This window comes from Mycteria americana, chromosome 6, assembly GCF_035582795.1.
Source record: "Mycteria americana isolate JAX WOST 10 ecotype Jacksonville Zoo and Gardens chromosome 6, USCA_MyAme_1.0, whole genome shotgun sequence".
NCBI classification, from domain to species: Eukaryota; Metazoa; Chordata; class Aves; order Ciconiiformes; family Ciconiidae; genus Mycteria; species Mycteria americana.
In genome coordinates, this window is record NC_134370.1 from 32,822,450 (window position 1) to 32,841,649 (window position 19,200).

At 39.3% G+C, this 19,200-nt stretch overlaps 1 protein-coding gene across 7 annotated transcripts in view; it reads left to right on the plus strand.

The window, feature by feature from the left end:
* GRID1 (glutamate ionotropic receptor delta type subunit 1) overlaps window positions 1-19,200 on the plus strand; it is a 563,457-nt gene that overhangs the window by 440,402 nt on the left and 103,855 nt on the right. For all 7 annotated transcript variants that reach the window (XM_075505260.1, XM_075505263.1, XM_075505257.1 and 4 more), the window contains one exon: window positions 8,417-8,590. In XM_075505260.1, the coding sequence (XP_075361375.1) occupies window positions 8,417-8,590 (174 nt within the window). The remainder of the gene's footprint in view (window positions 1-8,416; window positions 8,591-19,200) is intronic.

Here is a 19,200-nt window from a genome sequence, read left to right on the forward strand (position 1 = left end):
TTCTGTTATTGTATTTTATTCTTCTTTTTTCAGCATCCTACTCACATTATGTAAGTCTGCTAAATATTTTCAGATCTCAGTTTGGAAAGACAAATACAACTGTATTATGAACACCACTGGGTATTTTCTGATCTGCACCTTCTGTTCTAGGTCTTTCCACGTACCTTTTTCAATATGGGTATGGCAGTGACAGTTTATACAAATAGTCACTGCATATACTTCTGATCGAATCATTTATTCAATACTTTTGCTGACAAACATGAAATTTATGGGAACTGTGACTCATATTTGATTTCCAGCCAGCGTGGAACTTCATCCTTCTCTGTCTACTACTAAGCAAGCTAGAATGATTGTGTTTGATTAGACTCTGTCAGCCAAATCCACCCTTGGGGGAGCCCCAAGCTTGGGGGAGACCTAGCATCATATTTCTTGGTATCAGTCATTTGAAATGGAGGAGTATATTGTAATTGCATGTAGTTTTGATAGAAAGATGCCTAGTAATGAATTACTGGCACTTTCAATGCTTTAAAAATAGATTTAATTATAAGGTGTAAAAAATAAGTCTGAAAACTAAAGGTTATAGCTTCTACTTGACTACAGTTTTCATTTGTTGTGTTTCCATTGACTTGATTCTCATTGATTCAGATTAACCCTCATCAGATCAGATACAAAGGGGTATTTGTTATTAACACAAAATAACTTTTTATTACCCCGATTCTTTTAGTTTTGGAATTACCACATTCTGTACCATATGGAATAAGAAATACTGAAATTCAAACTATATTCAATTCTAAATTCTCAAACTGGAACCGTGGGAATAGTGGGGAGAACTAGTGGAAATTTCATTACATTAGTTCCTTACTGTCTAAATGATCAGGTACTCTGTAGGAAAGGAATGTACTGGGGGGGGGGGGGGGGGGCGGGAATCCTCCTCACAGGTCAAGTACCAACCCATGTGGGTATTTGTCATGGCACGACACTTAAAGAGGGGAGGAGTTCTTTCTAATAAAGCAAAAGTTTCTTATTTTGCAAAATAACAGTGTCGGGCATTCTTCCATTGCATTTTTCTGTGAACTACTGTAAAGTTTCCAGAATTAAGCTTTGTAAAGGAGGGAGGAATCATACTCTTGATTGTCCTGGTAGATGCACTAGCACAGTTCCCAATGTTTGTGTGTGTTCATGGGGACTGCACAGTGGGTTACTGTATTTCTGTATTGCACAATTCAACATATAGTTTATGCAGAGTAGCTTGTATGCAGAGTAGCTATGCAGAGTAACTATGCAGAGTAGCTTGACTCTAAGGTTGAATAGGGGCTCATTTCTTTATCACTAAGAAAAGCTTGTGCTGTTATTTGTCCCGTTTAAAAACAAACAAAAAAAATCAACTAAACCTATGCTGTAACACTGCAGAAAGGTAAGTTGTGTTTGTAATGGCTCTTGTAAAATCAAAGATGCTTTTTTATTGATAGAATGTAGTAAGCCAGCTGATCTTCTTGTACTAACCTGAGCTTAATAACTAGGGCTTTTAAAAAATTATCAATAGCTTTATTTTGCTTCCTATGCACAGTGCTAACCGTAAATACATAAAAAAAAAAAGTCAGGGACCAGTTTGTTATTGGTGAAAATCTGTTTTCAAAAGAAATCTGAAATATATAGCATGAAGCTATAGAAATAGAGTATTATACAGATTCCAAATCTATAGGAAAGCAAAGTATTCAGTAGTTAGGAGACAGCTGAAATTCTTGTAAGCTTTAATTGAAAAATAAAACTAAACTCTAATTAACATCCAGAAAAGGGTGCATTTGTATATTTTCTCTTTTCAATCCACAGAAAAGATCCTGGTTTGGAAAAGTTGGAGGCAGTAAGCACAGAGAAACTACTATAGCAATTGCAGCTGTAAAGTATTTGGTTAAATTCTTCCCAACTATGATGATACTTGTCAGAAGAAGCCCTCATAGTTGAGGAGAAGAAGAAGGGAGAAGTGAAGTAGGAAGAAAAGGTCTTGTAATTTCTGCAGGAGAAGTAATAAAAAGATTTGGAAATATAGCAAGAGTACACGTTTCATCAATAGTGAGAAGCCATAGACAGAAAGTTAGAGTGCTAAGGGACTTGGGGTACTCTGAGCCATGTTGAGATTATGTTATCCACATCACTTGAATGAGAGTCAAAACTTTTAGACAGTAGTTGACCTTATTCGTCCTTTTTGGATGGGTGACACTTTCCAAATGATGCTGGTAGTGCTGCCAGTAGATGAATTTCTAGATCTTCAGCTGATTAATAAAACTTTCCCAAACTCAACCTAGGTGATCAGTCAGAACAAAGAACAGAGAAAGATTATTGATGCTTTTTCCTTTCCCCTTTCAGAGCATTCACTCAAAACACGTTTTTGCTAACCTTCTTCTGGACTCTAGCTCAATTCTCTTATCTCTGCTGTCTTCACAGGTGTCCCTTCACCACTGCTTCAGTGTCTGTAGGAGGCAGTTAGTTATACGAGAGATGAGAAAGTGTCCCATCATCTCTCTCCTGGTGTGACGTGTTTCTTACTTTCCATTTCTATCCTGCAGCTCCATTGCTTCTGCCAGTAGTTGTTTTCTTTCCCTTCACCACGTCAGACATGCCCAGGATATCTGTAGTTACTCATCCTCTTAATTTGAGAATCAAATGGCTTCTCAACTATTGTCTAGGCATTTCTTTCTTATTTTCCTCTATAAAATATTTTTCAAAGGTTGAGAAAAATGAGCAGAAAATAGAATAGTAATTATTAGATAAAGTCTATCTCAGCAAACTACTTTTTCCCCAAGGGTAGCATGTAGGAAGGTGTTAGATAATGCATGATGATCAGTGTTTTCCTAGGGCTTGTAGAGCAATCCTGGGGAAACTTAGGACTTTGGAAGAAAGATGCCTTATGAATGTAGTGTTTGTTCTTCACTTTTCTTTGGAAAATATTTTTCTTTTTTTTTATAGAAATTCCTTTGTTATATGCGCTTTGGGTGATCAACAGTTAGACCCACAAGCCTGTGCAAATTGTCATGGCTTCCGTTTTACTTGGGTAGAACCAGGACTGTCTGATAGACTGGAATTCTGCTCAGTCTTTCTCTACCTATGGAAGTGCCAAAAGATTTTTTTTTTTTTTTTAAAGCATCAGTCTGTCTAATGATGTTTGTGTTTACTCTGATAACAAGCAGTTAATAAATCTTTTACACTTCCCTGTGCCTTATTTTTTCTTGAAAAAAGCAGAGTTTTTAATGATAGCTTACGAATGCAAGTAGGGCAAGCATTCTAAGATCTTTTCAAATTATACAAAAATGTACAGACTAAAAGAAGTCAAAAGATTGAATAGAAATACAAGGAACACACTGTGGAAAATTTCTTAAGATTTAGCAAATGATACATTTCAATGCGAAACTTAACAATTTACAATTACAATTACTTCCAATTTTATTCCAGGTACTCTATATTTACTACTTGCCCAAAGAAGTCTTGCTTCTCTCCTTTTGGCTGCTATCTTTGACACTGCAGAATTTTTATTTATTTATTTATTTTCACAAAAAATGTATAATTTTCTTATATATCCTTGAAAGGTATACATATACATGAAACTGTACTGCACATGTGCCTGCATTCTGCTGAAAGAAATTTGTAGGGTTCAGAATTGACCTAGTTCTAATGCTGTTGAATTACACAGAAACAGCCTTAGTCAGCTAGGAGCAAGGTTAGATGAGCTTTGATGAGTTGTTTTATCAGTGAAATCCACATTAAAATCAATGGTGATTTTTTTTGTGTTGTCCAGCTTTTGATAACTATCATTTTGTGTGCTTTTTTTTTTTTTCCTGAGATTATTACTTTTGAGTATGGAATAATATTTTGTTAAATCAGAGGATCTTTTGCTGTATGGTACTCGCTACAGTCTGAGAAAGACTTCTGGACACCCAGTGCAGAGTCCTTATATCTAGAAATAGAGCTAATTCAATTAAATTATAAATGCATCCCTGTAGAGATTTTTAGGAGCATCAGGTAAAAGGAAGGCAAGTGAGGTAGTGTTGGATGTGTGGGAGGACAATGAAGATAGGAGTTGGACAGGTGGTCATGCAGACTTGTATTAGAATGTTTTCTGTGCTATGAAAAATGGATTGTGCCCTTGCCTTAAAGGATTAACCTTTATATATATCTGTGTATGTCTGTTCATGTGGGATGCGGAGAAGCCAGCATAATGTTAAAGTTGAATAAATCTATCTACAGGGTAAGCTCTTGTGAACGTTTTAAAAAACAGCTAATTGAAGGACGTTTTCTGGATTTTCAACAAGTGAACAAGCGTCCCTTTATAAATGTGCATAGTGCATTGAGGGGAATTAGAATAACCCAACAAACAGTATCAATCCTAATGCAAAACATTCCACATAAATCTGTAGCTTGTCTCCATGAGCATCCTTGTCCTCATTGCCATTCAGTTTATTCCTCCACTTTTCTCAGGGATGTGCTTTCTGGAAATCTCTTTTGGTTCTTTAAATTATTAATGTCATTAAAATTTATAATTTTCTGTCATTACCTCTAGGAAAATAGAGATTGTAATGTGAAACATAATTGTCTCATTTTGCAATTTGTGTTATGATAGTTGAGCACAACTAGAGCAGATTTAAATATTCCCCTGAGCAATATGGCTAGGTATTACAAACTAACTGAAGTTCTTTGTGTGCAGATAAATAAATAGATAAATGAATTCCCCAAATGACCAATGTTTGTGTGCAAATAAATAGATAAATGAATGCCACAAATTCTTGAAGAGTCAACTTTGCCATTAATATGCTACATGAACAGAAAATACAGTGTTTAAAGGAATACCCTTTCAGCGTTGTGTCAGGTGGTGAGAACTACTACTAACCTGGGTGAATAGTCAGTCTTACATTTATGTCTGTCTACCAAAATATTTAAGTGCTCCCTGAAATATTGGGAATAGACAAATCCTTTCCTTTAGTAAAGGAAAAATCCAGGATAAGAGCACTTAGATAAAAGAACATCTTTTACCCCTGGGTAAAGTGCTCTCCCTCCATCCTCATTCAAGAAATTAAATATTTATAGGCCTGAGTGCAAACTGCTATTAAAGGTGCCAAACAATAGAGAGTTAGGCTCTTTAAGCTTCCTTAAAGCATATCCCTGAAACAAACAGAAGCCACCATCTATATTAAGTAAAGATTTATCCCATGTTGAAGTAGCAACATCATGGGATCATAAAAGCCAAAAAGTGGGCATGTGATATGGAATTTTGCAAGGAGCGCTTGCCTGGCCAAACCAGCTGATAAGCTCTATTTAGAATACAGCATTCAGGCATGTTATGAATGGTAATTACTGTGTGCTGTCTTGTGCTGTGTAATGATCCAAGAACAAGATTGGAAATCTGGGATACATTTCTCTGGGGAAAAAAAAAACCTTCTAGGACCAAATTAAATTTTTTGCTTAGTTGTCAGGTTCAGAGTGTAAGGAAAATTTTCATATCACGTACAGGAAAGAAAACACATTACTTTTAAACAAATAACTAGATGAATAGATTTTAATTGTAAGATCAGTGTGAAATGTATTTTTCCCCCTGTGACTCTGAGGCTTAGAACTATTTTTTGGATATATGCTGTTATTCTGATGGGTGTAAAAGTAAAAGCCAACTTCACATACACTTGTTTTTCCTTTTTTGGCTTTTTTTTTTCTTTTTTGTTTTTTTTTTTTTTTTCCCCCGTATTTATCACAGTCAGAACACAGGTGACCTTTCTGTGTGTGACATTTAAGGTTTCACGTGCTGCTAAGCCAGGACTGTGAGCTTTCTGGAAATGAGTCTGAAGGGCCTGCCTGTGCCAGGCAAGAGGAAGGTGTGCAGTCCCCTGGCCAGGGAAACCGCAGCCAGGCTGCTCTGGTGCGGGGTACTGGTGACCTGCTCTCCTCTGCAGTTCAGGCACTCCGCCACGCTTTCCTGCTCCTGGACCTGCCCGAGGTGCCCTGCAATGCTGCTTGTGGCTGCACTGCCCTGTGAACTGGCATGGAAAGGCCCATAGTTAACTTCAGCTTTTAGAGCACCAGCTCAAAAATGCATAGACCTTTTGTTCCCAGCTCTTCCAACAACAACTTTTTTTTCTATGCTTTTACATTTCTAAAAAGGAACTCAGTCTCTAAAAGGAATGGATCATTCAGCTGGTCCATCAACTGAAAAAAATACAGGAGCTTTGTTCCCCTTGGCGTTATGTACCAAACCGGGGCATTGAAGGATTTAGCTAATGTCAGCTGCCCACACAGAAAAAGGTGACACTTTCAGAGTCAGATTTAGCCCAATTTAGGTTCTGAATTTCCCTCCAGAGGCTCTCATTTTTCTTTGTTGGCTGTACAGTAACTGGGCTTTTACATTCAGGACTCACTCGGTGCCTATAGCTAAGTGGGAAGAACCTGGGTTAATGTGTCTAATATAATTGATCTCCTCCACTACCTTACTTCTGGAAATCCCATGGAGGAAGCAGTTCTGGTCTGCTACGTATAAGCCTACATGTCTCAGGTCAAGCATTTTGACACAGGTTACGAGACATCTTTGAAAGGCTGTGCATCACTTGGGGAGGACAAAAAATGTGTGTGGTGTGAGGTGAACTGAAGGTTTGGATGATTCGTGATCTTCTTTTTTCTTTTTCCAGCCACCTAGTCTGAGTTTGCCTGCCAAGGGATGCAGCCTGGGGGCTTATGAGTTAAAGCTATCCTATAAAATTGTCTCTCCCTCAGACTGCAGCTTAGATACCCCTCAGTCCCACAGAAGAGAAATCCAAGGCAGCAGTCTGGAGGGATCTGTAGAGCTTCTGGGTCTCCTTTGGTATCTCCCTGCAAGGCTACAGGTGCCGCCCAGCATTTTCTATTAAGCCTCAAAATCTTTGGCTTCTGTAAGAATATATTTATTTTCTGATTTTCTGTTTTCACGCCACACCAGTTGGTCTGTCGTTAATGCAATGAATTTCACCTTCTGCAAAGTTAAAAATTCATGTTCCTAAAAAATGATGGGAAATAGGCAAAGAACTAAATTGAGCCAAAGCTACAGTACTAGTCAACCGTAACAAGTAATTATAATAACCCCATGGTCATTTCACTCACAGCTTGACAGAGAAAATGGCAAGAGAACAAAATATTTTTTTTCTTGAATGTTGAAAGTGCGGGGCCAGGTTCGTTTCTGCTGATGACGCATCACAAGGTGTGGGCCTTGTTGACCGAGTAAGTACAGCAACGTGAATTATTTGCAGCCCCCTACCCTGCAAGGGGCTGAGAGCAGACCTGTGCAGGCTGGGCAATGGGTTGGCCCAGCTGAGCAGCCGGTGCAGCCAAAGTGTGCTGGAGATGGGCTGATGTGACCTGCAGATGCTGCTGGTGGCAGTGGTAAGGAGCTGGGATGTAAAGCTGCTCCCTGCGGAGGAGGTGCCTGGGGGAATGAATGCAGTCAGCGGTGCCACCGCCTGTCCTTCCTCACAGCGAACTCCTGGCAGGAAATAACTATCACAAGCTGTACCGTTGTTATGATTTCAGGATCAGCTAAGCCCATGACTTTCAAACTATTCATCCTGGGGTAAAAAAGAGGGTTTGGGTTTGTGGCTTTTTTAAAATACAAAATACATAAACCATGTAGTTGAGTTGGCTTCAGTTGCAATGTAAGGGCAGGAGATGCAGGCTTTGTCCCTGGATGGATTAGGAGGCTGGGACATGGGAAGGTCTGCAAAGAAGCTTTAGACAGTGTGAAGCCTGGAAAGAAGAGCAGCCTGTCCTTGAGATCTCCTTATATCTTATCCCAAATTATTCTGTGTGCAGAAACTTGCATTCCTAAATGTGTCGATCCCTTCAATGAAGTTTCTCCTATTTTTTATTTCCTAATACAGATAACCTCAAAAGACTTCCTTGAGTCATTATCAGGATTAGTCTGCAGAAATGATCTACTGTTCTTATGGAAAAAGTACTTTCTTGTAACGTTGTTCTCAGGTGTAAGGGCCATATTTCCTAAAGATGGTTACATTTTCCATTTGTTGTTTTGTTCTGAGGATGTAGTGAGATTCTATTCTGTTAAACCAAAACTTTCTATATAAATTTGGTTTGAAGGCTCTTGATTTTTACTTAGAAACTTACCGAGACCATCTTGGTGCTTTTCTATGAGGAACTACCTCTGCAGTATGTTAGTATTGCCAAGACAGATGATACTGTGTTAAGCTGTTTTCTTTTGTTTCTGATGATGCGTAAAAAAATACTATTGTTGTTATTAAACACAAAATAAGAACATTTGGCCTAGACTAAGCATGTGTGTCTGTAACTTTTTTTCTTCTATTGTCTTTTTAAAAACATTTATCCAATAATGAAAGGAATATATAAAATGTTTGGACAAATATATGTTTTTAAAAGACTGTGTCTCCATTCACAGGAAATCACTGATAATGAAATATTAGAGTTGGTACATAGTGCTCTGGGGAGGATGACAGTTATCCGGCAAATTTTCCCTCTCTCAAGGGACAACAATCAGAGATGCATGAGGAACAACCACCGAATATCATCACTGCTGTGCGATCCACAAGAAGGCTATCTTCAGATGCTGCAGGTCAGTAGCTGTGCCCAGCAGAAAAGTCCATCTCAGGAATTTGACATGAGATGGTTTTCTGTGACTGTATTACCTCAGAGGAAGAATAAAACGAGTACAGATAAATCTGAGCATGTAAGCTTTGGTCAACTTTCCCTGACTTAATTATTTATTTTAGATGTGCTTTAGATGTGATGTTATGTCTATGAAATTCCAGCAAGTGGTTGCACTAACTCAGAGCTGATCTTGCAGATTTCATTCTCTTAAGAATCTTTCTCTATTTGAAAAAAGAAAAAGTTGTGCTATCATAGTCTTGTGGTGTTACTGCTAGCTTGTTATATTTATGCCTATTAGACATCTGTTGTGAAAGAGTTAATCTGGGAGGATAACAGAACTCTGATAGGTATTGGGCTGTAGAGCGTTTCATATTTAGTTAAATGGACTGAATCCAGCTGATTTATTCAATCTGTCCCGTTTTGATAGTCTCAGAAGTCTTTAGCAGCTGATAATTGTCTGAGCGTGTGAAATATGCACTACTAGTTCAAGTTCCAGATTTTGATAACAGATTTGACTCTGGTGTAAGCAACATCGCAAGATTTCTTGGCAATTTATCCCAGATATCAGAATTTTTCTTTCAGGAATTCAAATATAATTTTAGGTGCTATTTCCAAGGATAGTGCAATAATTTAGAAACACAGGTCTTCGACTTTCAATGGGATTCCATGTGTTTCCGGTTTACTTTAGACACAGTTAAGAATCCCATTTGTATCACTGTTGCAGCTGTTGGATAAAACTGAAAACTTTAGTGAGACTGAGAATATAAGCTTGATTAGAACCTTTTTATTGCAAATTTAGTCTTAACCTGAGATGGACTGAGCGAGGACACAGTGGTTGAGCCTGTGAGTTGGCAAGTGTGGGTATTGTGTGTTAGAGTGAGTCTAGAAAGGGCTTGGTTAGGCTGCGGGGAGGGGGCTGTTGGCAGTCCGGGCTACTGCAGCCTGGTCAGGAAGGCGGTGTGGGGTGAGGGGTCCTTCCAGAGGGAACTCACGTGCTGGCTTGGAAGAGCTTCTGAAGAGAAAGCTGTGAGGCTTATGGGAAACCAGGAGAGGTAGGGAGATTCTCAGGAAGAGAAGTGGGTAGGTCAAGATTTTCCAAGGAACATGGATGGGGATGTTTGTTTTACTTATTTGTGCCCTACTGAAAAGTTGTAGCTGCAGAGACTGAAATCCTCTGAGGGAGGGATATGGACGTTTCCTCCTTGAAGAGAACCTCTGCTGACTCAGATCCTGTCATAGTGGTGGCAAAGTTTGGGAAATGCCAATCACATGCACTGTAGTTCTGAGCACTGGTCTGTTCTTTCTGCACAGAGGAAAGTCTATGCCTATCTTGGCCTAGAAAGAAAAGACACTTTTGATCTTTGTTAGTAACTCTGAGGTATGCTGTAATGAGAACTAAGGCCACTCATTTCAGAGGATCAAAGCAATTTCCAATATGTTGAAAAAATTATTTATCCTGCACCAACAAATCACTCATTGGGGAACAATCTTACATTACAGCAGGATTTTGAGTCTTGCTGTCTATGCTGGTGTATGCATAATCTAATTCAGAGACTCATCTGAAGGGCTCCGACAGGCGTCTCTGAGCAAGTTCTTATTTGCTAAAACAGTAACTGGTTTGCTAGCATGAACAGCCTCATGCCCTGTTACTAAATTTCACTGACAAGGACCCTTTAGGAAGGACCCTCTTCCTGCTGATTCCCAAATGTGGATTTTGAGAAGCAAAACATTCTCAGTTTCTATCTTCCAGAAATATTATACCACCTTAGAAACTGTCTTAATGAGACTGGAACAGTAATGCTGTGCTTTGCCCATTAGTTCCTTCTCTATGAACTTAGGAACAAGAAAGAGATATGAAGAAGTGCAGAGATATAAAGTTCACCTTTCGGAAGTTGATTCCATAACTGTCATGACCAGCCACACCAGAATGAAATATCATGAAAAGTGAAGGGCACATGTGAGATCTCTCAAATTAGCTCCCCCAGTATATGTTGTGTTACCTTTAAGTTTCTACAGATTGAATATAGGATGTTTTTAGCATCTGCAGTTATATCTAAAGTGTTCCATAGGTGCATTTTTTTCATAGGCTTTGCCAAAACATCTTACGTAACACCTTGTGGGCATACAGCTCATATTAATTTCCAAGTATGACTGACATGTTATTAATGGTCCTGCAATTCAGGCACTTCCAATCTTCTGTTTCCTTTTTCTTGCTTAAAAAATAGTTTTGACCTTTTGCTGTACAGAAGTACATCACTAAATTACCCCTGTTGCCAGAGGCTGCAGTAGCTCCCAGCTCGATGTCAGGCTGCATGAATCCACCAGAGGCAGTGACCACCTGCCAGCACTGAGTCCTTGCGTTGCTTTGAAGTAGTTTGATTAACACCACAGTTTGGAAATCCCTGGCTCATTCTCCCTTGGGCAATCTCATATTAATAATTCTTTGTTGTCAAGGTAACTTACCAGCTATTGTTGGTTAATTATTTATTTAATGACTTTGAAGAAGAATAAGCTAATCTCTGTCAGCCTCTAGCTGCAAGATTTTTACAGGGGAGAATTTAGTGTTTTTAACAAGCTAGTAAAGAAAGAAACATTTACGTCATGGATTATTAACTTTGTTCTGGCTAAATTAATGAAAATCTTTTTGGAATGATTTTGTTCTCAGTGTCTTTAGTACCGTATCCTGGAAAGTTGTTTTTCACTGGGTGATCATCCCAGTTTGGCATTCTGACAAGGCTTTTAAAGATCAGGCTGTTCTGCAAGCTCATCCAAAAACTCATCTGTTCTGAATGCTTTGTGGAATCCAATCTTATTCTACCAACCCACTTGTCAAAATTTTGCTCATGCCCTTCTTTCTTGCATGTATAATATACCCAGCTGGGTTTCTGCTTCAACTGGAGAAAAAGCTTTATAAAGTTTCCTGTCTTGGTCATTTTATTTGACTTCAGAGGACTACATTTATCTCTTTCTTATTCTTCATATATGATTTTCTGTGTCCGTCTCTCTTACTTTTTTGTAAATGGAAAAAAGACAGTTTAGAACTTGCTGTCTTGCATTGGCCATGAGTATGCTGTGGTTTGGGTCATCGGTGGTGTCAGTATTGCCTCACCTGGCCAGAGAATACTGAAGCACTTCAGGATTTATAGTTAAATCTAGTTAGTCCTAGATAGACCTAGTATGTATCCCTGCATGGCATTTGAATGGTGTTTAGTGGGATTACCGCTATTAAACTGTTTAGATTATTTCAGACACAGTCTTACAGAGTCAATTTGAAGAAATTTTAATGCATAACCTGCTTCATTCCAAAATCTTCCCCTTTAAATACTAGTTTTGAAGCCTGGCTACAAACTTGATTTTTGATGAAAATCTTTTTTCTTTCATCACATTATTCATGATGTGTTCATAAAGTCAAAATCAAATTTTTTTTCTGTTTATGTTTTTGAAGAAAGCTTTCTCTTTAGAAATGTAATTCCCATTACAGAATCACAGAATCACAGAATCATATAGGTTGGAAAAGACCTTTAAGATCATCAAGTTCAACCATAAACCTAACACTGCCAAAACCACCACTACACCATGTCTCTAAGCACCTCATCCAAACGTCCTTTAAATACCTCCAGGGATGGCGACTCAACCACTTCCCTGGGCAGCCTGGTCCAATGCTTGATAACCCTCTCGGTGAAGAAAAATTTCCTAATATCCAGTCTAAACCTCCCCTGGCGCAACTTGAGGCCATTTCCTCTTGTCCTATCACTTGTTACCTGGGAGAAGAGACTGACCCCCACCTCTCTACAACCTCCTTTCAGGTAGTTGAAGAGAGCGATGAGGTCTCCCCTCAGCCTCCTTTTCTCCAGGCTAAACAGTCCCAGCTCCCTCAGCCGCTCCTCGTAAGACTTCTGCTCCAGAGCCTTCACCAGCTTCATTGCCCTTCTCTGGACACGCTCCAGCACCTCAATGTCTCTCGTGTAGTGGGGGGCCCAAAACTGAACACAGTATTTGAGGTGCGGCCTCATCAGTGCCGAGTACAGGGGCACAATCACTTCCCTAGTCCTGCTGGCCACGGTATTTTTGATACAAGCCAGGATGCCATTGGCTTTCTTGGCCGCCTGGGCACACTGCTGGCTCATATTCAGGCGGCTGTCAACAAACACCCCCAGGTCCTTCTCTGCCAAGCAGCTTTCCAACCACTCTTCCCCAAGCCTGTAGCGTTGCATGGGGTTGCTGTGGCCCAAGTGCAGGACCTTGCACTTGGCCTTGTTAAACCTCATACAATTCACCCCAGCCCATCGATCCAGCCTGTCCAGGTCCCTCTGCAGAGCCTGCCTACCCTCCAGCAGATCAACACTCCCACACAACTTGGTGTCGTCTGCAAACTTACTGAGGGTGCACTTAATCCCCTCGTCCAGATCATTGATAAAGATGTTAAACAGAACTGGCCCCAACACAGAGCCCTGGGGAACACCACTTGTGACCGGCCGCCAGCTGGAGTAAACTCCATTCACCACCACTCTTTGGGCCCAGCCATTCAGCCAGTTCTTAACCCAGTGAAGAGTACACCCGTCCAAGCCATGAGCAGCCAGTTTCTCCAGGAGAATGCTGTGGGAGACCATGTCAAAGGCTTTACTGAAGTCTAGGTAGACAACATCCACAGCCTTTCCCTCATCCACTAGGTGGGTCACCTTGTCATAGAAGGAGATCAGGTTGGTCAAGCAGGACCTGCCTTTCCTGAACCCATGCTGGCTGGGCTTGATCCCTTGGTTATTCTCTACATGCCGTGTGATGGCACTCAGGATGATCTGCTCCATCAGCTTCCCCAGCACCGAGGTCAGGCTGACAGGCCTGTAGTTCCCCGGGTCCTCCTTCCGGCCCTTCTTGAAGATGGGTGTCACATTCGCTAATCTCCAGTCAGCAGGGACTTCCCCAGTTAGCCAGGACTGCTGGTAAATAATGGAAAGGGGCTTGGTGAGCTCTTCTGCCAGCTCCTTCAACACTCTCGGGTGGATTTACAGTTTGCTTCTTCCCATATTTACCATTTATACAGTTAATAAGTTCAATCTATATGAGATTCTATTCATATTAAAACATACTACAGGGACACAGTGTATCTGAAATCATTAGCATGGTCCAAAATATATAGTAGGATTAAAAAGGCAAAAAGAAACCCCCAGCAAACTGTGTCACAAAATTCATGAGGTTATTCTTCACAGGATTCAGAGTCCAGCCTCTCTACTGAAGAACTATTCCAGGCATTGCTTTGACGTATTTGAAGAAAAGATGTTGAGAAGTGTGGGAGGGTATTAATTGAAACAGCTATTCTTCTCCCTGTGTAAAATTTTCATTCTTCAAAGACTTGACCATCAGTTATCTTTCTAGGCATCTCTTAGCAGTTGCTCCTACGGAGCTGCGTTTTTATTTATGAACTGTCTTCTCTTCAGGAATGACTGCAATTTAACTACTGTAAGTGGAGTTATTTTTTGGAGATGTGTTTGGCTCCCTAAACTTAAGGGCCTGATCCCATAGTTTTGTCTGACTAAATAGCCTTACTCTCATTTGATCTATTTGCACTGCTGTTATTACACAGCTGTTAAGTGCTACTGGGGGCAGTAAATATTGATTAAGCCCTATTAAAGCATTTACTTTCTCCCATAAAGGACTGATGAGCCACATTTTTCTTTTTCTTTCATTACAAACCTATATTTGCATGTCTCTTTAGCAAAGTTTAATTAGGACTTTTGGCCAGATGTTCAGTTACGGTGAAACTGTTTCTGAGTACCACAAGAATGAAAAGTATCCTTGAACTGACTTTACTGCCCATTGCACAGCATAATCTCTCCCTGAAGCCTGATGGCATGTGTGTTATACAAGGTGCAGTAGCAGAAGAATTGGTTTAAAAAACCCCAAACAACCACGGGTGTCCTCTGGCCATGTGGGATTTTGTGAGCTCTGTGGAGAGTGGAACCCCATGTATGTTCTGGAGTGAGCTTTTCCTCTCTGCTCAGACTACCTCTTTTGACTGCTGGAGTTCTCTGTTTCCATAATTATTTCACTGAATTTTTGTTCAGTGCTCTATCAGGGAGCAGACAACAGTGGCTAGAAGAAATTGTCAGTACCTCCAGTTTTCATTTTTTATTGCCTCTGAAACCTAATTCGCACCCATGTTTATTTATAAATGAGGGTAGGGTAAAATGATAATCTTATACTCTGTTTTGCAATTCCAATATTACCTCTTGTCCTTCTGTCTGACTCTCAGTTGTGTTCAGTTTTCTTTATCAAATGTCACCTACTAGACTTTCCCTGGACAGTTAGTGTTAGCTGTCCCAAATTCTTGAGATGTTTAGTGAGCAAAGCTAATGCCTACAGCTAACAAGCTTAAGCATTACAGGGTAATCCAGGCCTGGTATTATTTTTAACATGTTGTTATAAAACATACTGAGTAAGAAAACACTCATAATTATGATAAATACTCATAATAAATAGCTGAAGGACAGTGAGCATTCAGAGAACAGAAGCTATAGGTAGGGAAAAATGGTGTGAGATGTGTAACTCAGTAAAAAGGAAAAAAAAAATTGAAAGAAAAGCTGCTTATCAATAAAAAAAAGATTCTGAGAGTGCAGTCTTCCAAAGAAATCTTTGGAAGCCCCATTGTATGAGATACTTAAAACTATAATGGCCAAAGCACTGAATAATACACTAGTTAGATTCCTTACTGTCAGAAGGCTTGAATAAATATAAAATTGAGGTCTGTTTTTCTGTCGTTTTAGGAAAATTTTATTCAGGCTTTCATTTGCCTCAATGATAATAAATAGCCCTTTGGAAGTTTGAAGCTGACATTTGATTCTTTAATGAACATTCGTTTTTTGACCCTGGTTTTCTCATGACTGCTGGCTGTGATTTTGTTCTCCATGAGCAGTGAAGCATGTATTTAAAACACAGGCTTTCACGCAAAGTCTCACAAACTAAACTTTGCAAACTAATTTAAGAAACTGAAACAGGTCAAATTTGCAGTCTCTCCACTCTAACAATATCCTACTAAGTATGCCGTTATACCATAAGTAAACCATCGACCTTCACTGTTCCTAGTAAGATGCATCCTGTCATTAGAGACACAAGTGCATAACTGTGTTTGGCAGTACTTAAACTTTGAAAGTTGAAATACAGTTTTAGGGCATGCTGGTGTGTGCATACACAAGCACAATGATATCACTCCCCAGGCAGCAAGCGTTTCTACTGCTGGCAGGCTGAGCTCGGTCTGAGCTCCTCTTCCATCTGCTTCATCCTTGGAGCTGACTGCTGTGGCCACTCACAGGGTGATTTTGGCAGCAGCAGGGTACAGATGCCCAGCTTGGGAATGAGTTTTTGAAGCAGTGGCATTTGAGTGTCAGCTTGTCTTCCCAGCTGGTCTCTTCAGTGGTCTTGTCTGGCTAGACTGCTGGCTCTGCTGGCAACTCAGAAGTTGGGGTCAGTCTTTGTGGCTTGCTGGCCTTCCCAGAAGAGCACTTGTCTGTGATTAGTGCCTCTGAAGGAGCTAAAAGCTACCTTCATATATAACTTTAAAAGTAAAATCACTCTGGAAAATCTCATGAAATTCACATGAAAACCTTTATAAAATGACATTTAATAATGTGATAGGGAGAGATTTCCATTCTCATTGAAAATTTCTGCTCTGCTCTACTAGTGTATGGTGGATTTTTTCGTCATTGCAAAATAAAGGTTCATAAAGTCTGGAATACTTTTCAGAAGATATACCAGAACATGCCTAAAAATACTCATGTACAGGGCATACTCTTTAATATATTGATGAAACAGTCACTATCATTCTTATAGCAGATAGATCAAAAAGCATTTCAGTCACAATACCTCCAGCTCTTACAGCTCTCAGAAATGAAGTGAAAGAGGAACTGAAAATTACTGTTTCTTCCTTCAAACAGGACAGAAATTAAATACTTTGTTCTAATCTAGGAATTTTTGTTATATGAAGGGGAATCCCTGCAGGCAGATATATGTACTTCCCTCCTCTGTTCTCCCTGTGAATATATAAATAGGGGAAATAAAAAATGCTACAGAGCTTGGAAAACCCAAAGTAACCAAGTATATTGCCTTGTTTTTTCTTCTCTCTTGCTCTGCTACCAATTCGGAATGCTACCTGAAGGCTAATTTTTAAATTTACTATTTTCTCATGCCTCTGACAGCACTGGTGGAAACAAAGTAGAGCTGATCCCTCAGGTATCTCACAAATTCCCTTTCAGTGGTCATGTTTGTGTTCAGAGGGAGTTTGATAGCTGAAAATTAAAACGTGTGCAGTTGCAGTAACAAGTGTATACAGGCTTTGTCCACTGAACCATTTTTCTTTTCACAGTACCGCTATTCTGGAAGTTACAGCAAAGTCATGTTGCAAATGCAACCTAGTACATATGCAGAGATTTTGCTGTATTAAAATGAATATAATAGAAAATAAAGGAAATTATTATAGCCCTGGATTTACTGTGAGATCGGGCCAGAATTTCTGTGTCTTGTTTTAAGTAACTTTTTTCTACAAGAAAATGCATACATAATAATGAATTCAGGTAGAAAGTGAATATTATCAGCTACATCTGATTAGACCTGGTTCTGTAATTCTGTTTTCTAGCATAAAGCTAGTTCCCATTTGGGACTAGGCAAAGACATTCAATCTATACTACTCTGGATGTTCAGGAGCTGGGGTTTGCTCTGCACACTGTGAAGGATCAAAAGGACATTATTTTCTAAGCCACCAGGATATTTTTGGTTGTTCTTGATTATTTTTTACAATTCAAAGAAGTGACTCTTGACCTAGAGGACTACCAAAACACTACTATCATGTGAGCATCCTGCCTATTTTAAATAAACACACTGGCTACACGCTGAATTTTGATAACTGTGCAAAACCAGCTGCTTTAAGTCATGCTTTGTAAATTTTAAAGGGTTCTGCTCTTAATAGGGTGGACTTCTATCTTTTGTGTTAATTTATGGCTTAACTAGCAGACTGAACATATATAATATTAAAAAAAGAGAATTTGTTTTCTTAATATTACAAATCCAGCCTTGGTTGTGGAGGTTTTGCTGCTGTTTTTTTCCTAGCTTGTATATTTTCTATTCTAAAAATAAAGTGTTGACTGTGTGAATAAAATTCAACTTACTCTTTCATAGGATATTGACTCTTCAGTGAGTAGGGGGTAAAATGTAGTAATACACACATGTCATTTTTACTGGAGTAAATACTTGGAGTGTGATTATATGAAAAAAGGGAATTTCGCTGATTAAAAAGTACCATATACTCATTTTTTTGGACAAGGCTTTCAGTAGAAGACAACTGGAGTGGCAAAATACCAGTGGATAAGTGTGTACATCAGGACACGCAGAATATTCTTTCCATGGCAAAAAGTAGCTTGCTGTGTTCTCTGCAACATTTTCTTCTGCCTTGGCACATACCTCCATATGTATGACAGAAGGACATACGTAGTGGGGAAACTCCTCTTATGCAGACCCTTTCTTGCTGTCACTCAGTTTATATCATTCTTTCAAAAGAAAATAATGAAACAATAGTGATACAAAATCCGTGACAGGTCTAGCTGAACTATGAGGATTAGGTTGGTAAACACAAGATTGTTTTGTTTTGCTCTGCAACATAAGGTAATTTGAGTTGGATGCATGGTCACATAGGCTAAGATCTTCAAAAGCAGTTCTCTCAAACTTTCAGTCCATTATACATGCAGAACTGTGGTGGCTTCTCTAAGAGCATAAAAAGTAGAAAGAGAAGGAAAGCAGTGTACCCAAGTACATCTTATATTTTGCCCTAGAGCTCTCTGCTAGTAAATCAAGCAAACTGTTTTTGGAAATGAGGCTGCAGTTTTCCAGAACTGAAAAAGAACAGCGCCAAACTGAGAAAATGCAAAGCATTTCTGATTTGTGGCGGTTCCAAGGCAACGTTGTCCAGGACAATGAGTTTTCAGTTAAAAGTGGGGGTGTAAAATCAAATTCAATGGGCAGGAAAGAGGATCATGATGGCACATAAGAAATGGCATTTTTCCTTTTGCATGTAGAATCTACTTTTAAGCAAGTGGGTTTTGTGGTGTGTGGTTTGGGGTGGTTTATTTTGTGGGTTTGGAGTTTTGTTTTGATTTCTTTTTGTGGAGAGTAGCTTAACACAGAAGAGGAAAAGTACCCTGTTGAATAATAAGGATTCGCTTGGTTGCTTTATTTGAAGTTTGGAAAATATCTGCAGAGTAAGGAGACAAATGCAACTGAGCAGAAGAGACTTAGTTGCTGGGACTCTTATTAACTCTTTAGCTACTTACTTTTCTTAAAAATAGAGGAAATCTGGAAAAGTAGCTGCTTTGGAAACTCTTTTAAAAGGAAAAGGACTAACTGGATAAAATAGCAAATACAGGGGATGTGGACTGCTTGTTCAGGAGGGCTGGAAAGAAAAGAAGGGAAAAAAGATGGCAATGCCAGATAGGAGAGATTCTCAGTGATCGTATCTCATAGGTTTTGCATTATTTTTGCATTAAGGTCCCTTTTTATGTTTAGTCACTTTAAAAAGTGGGTATCCTCAACCTC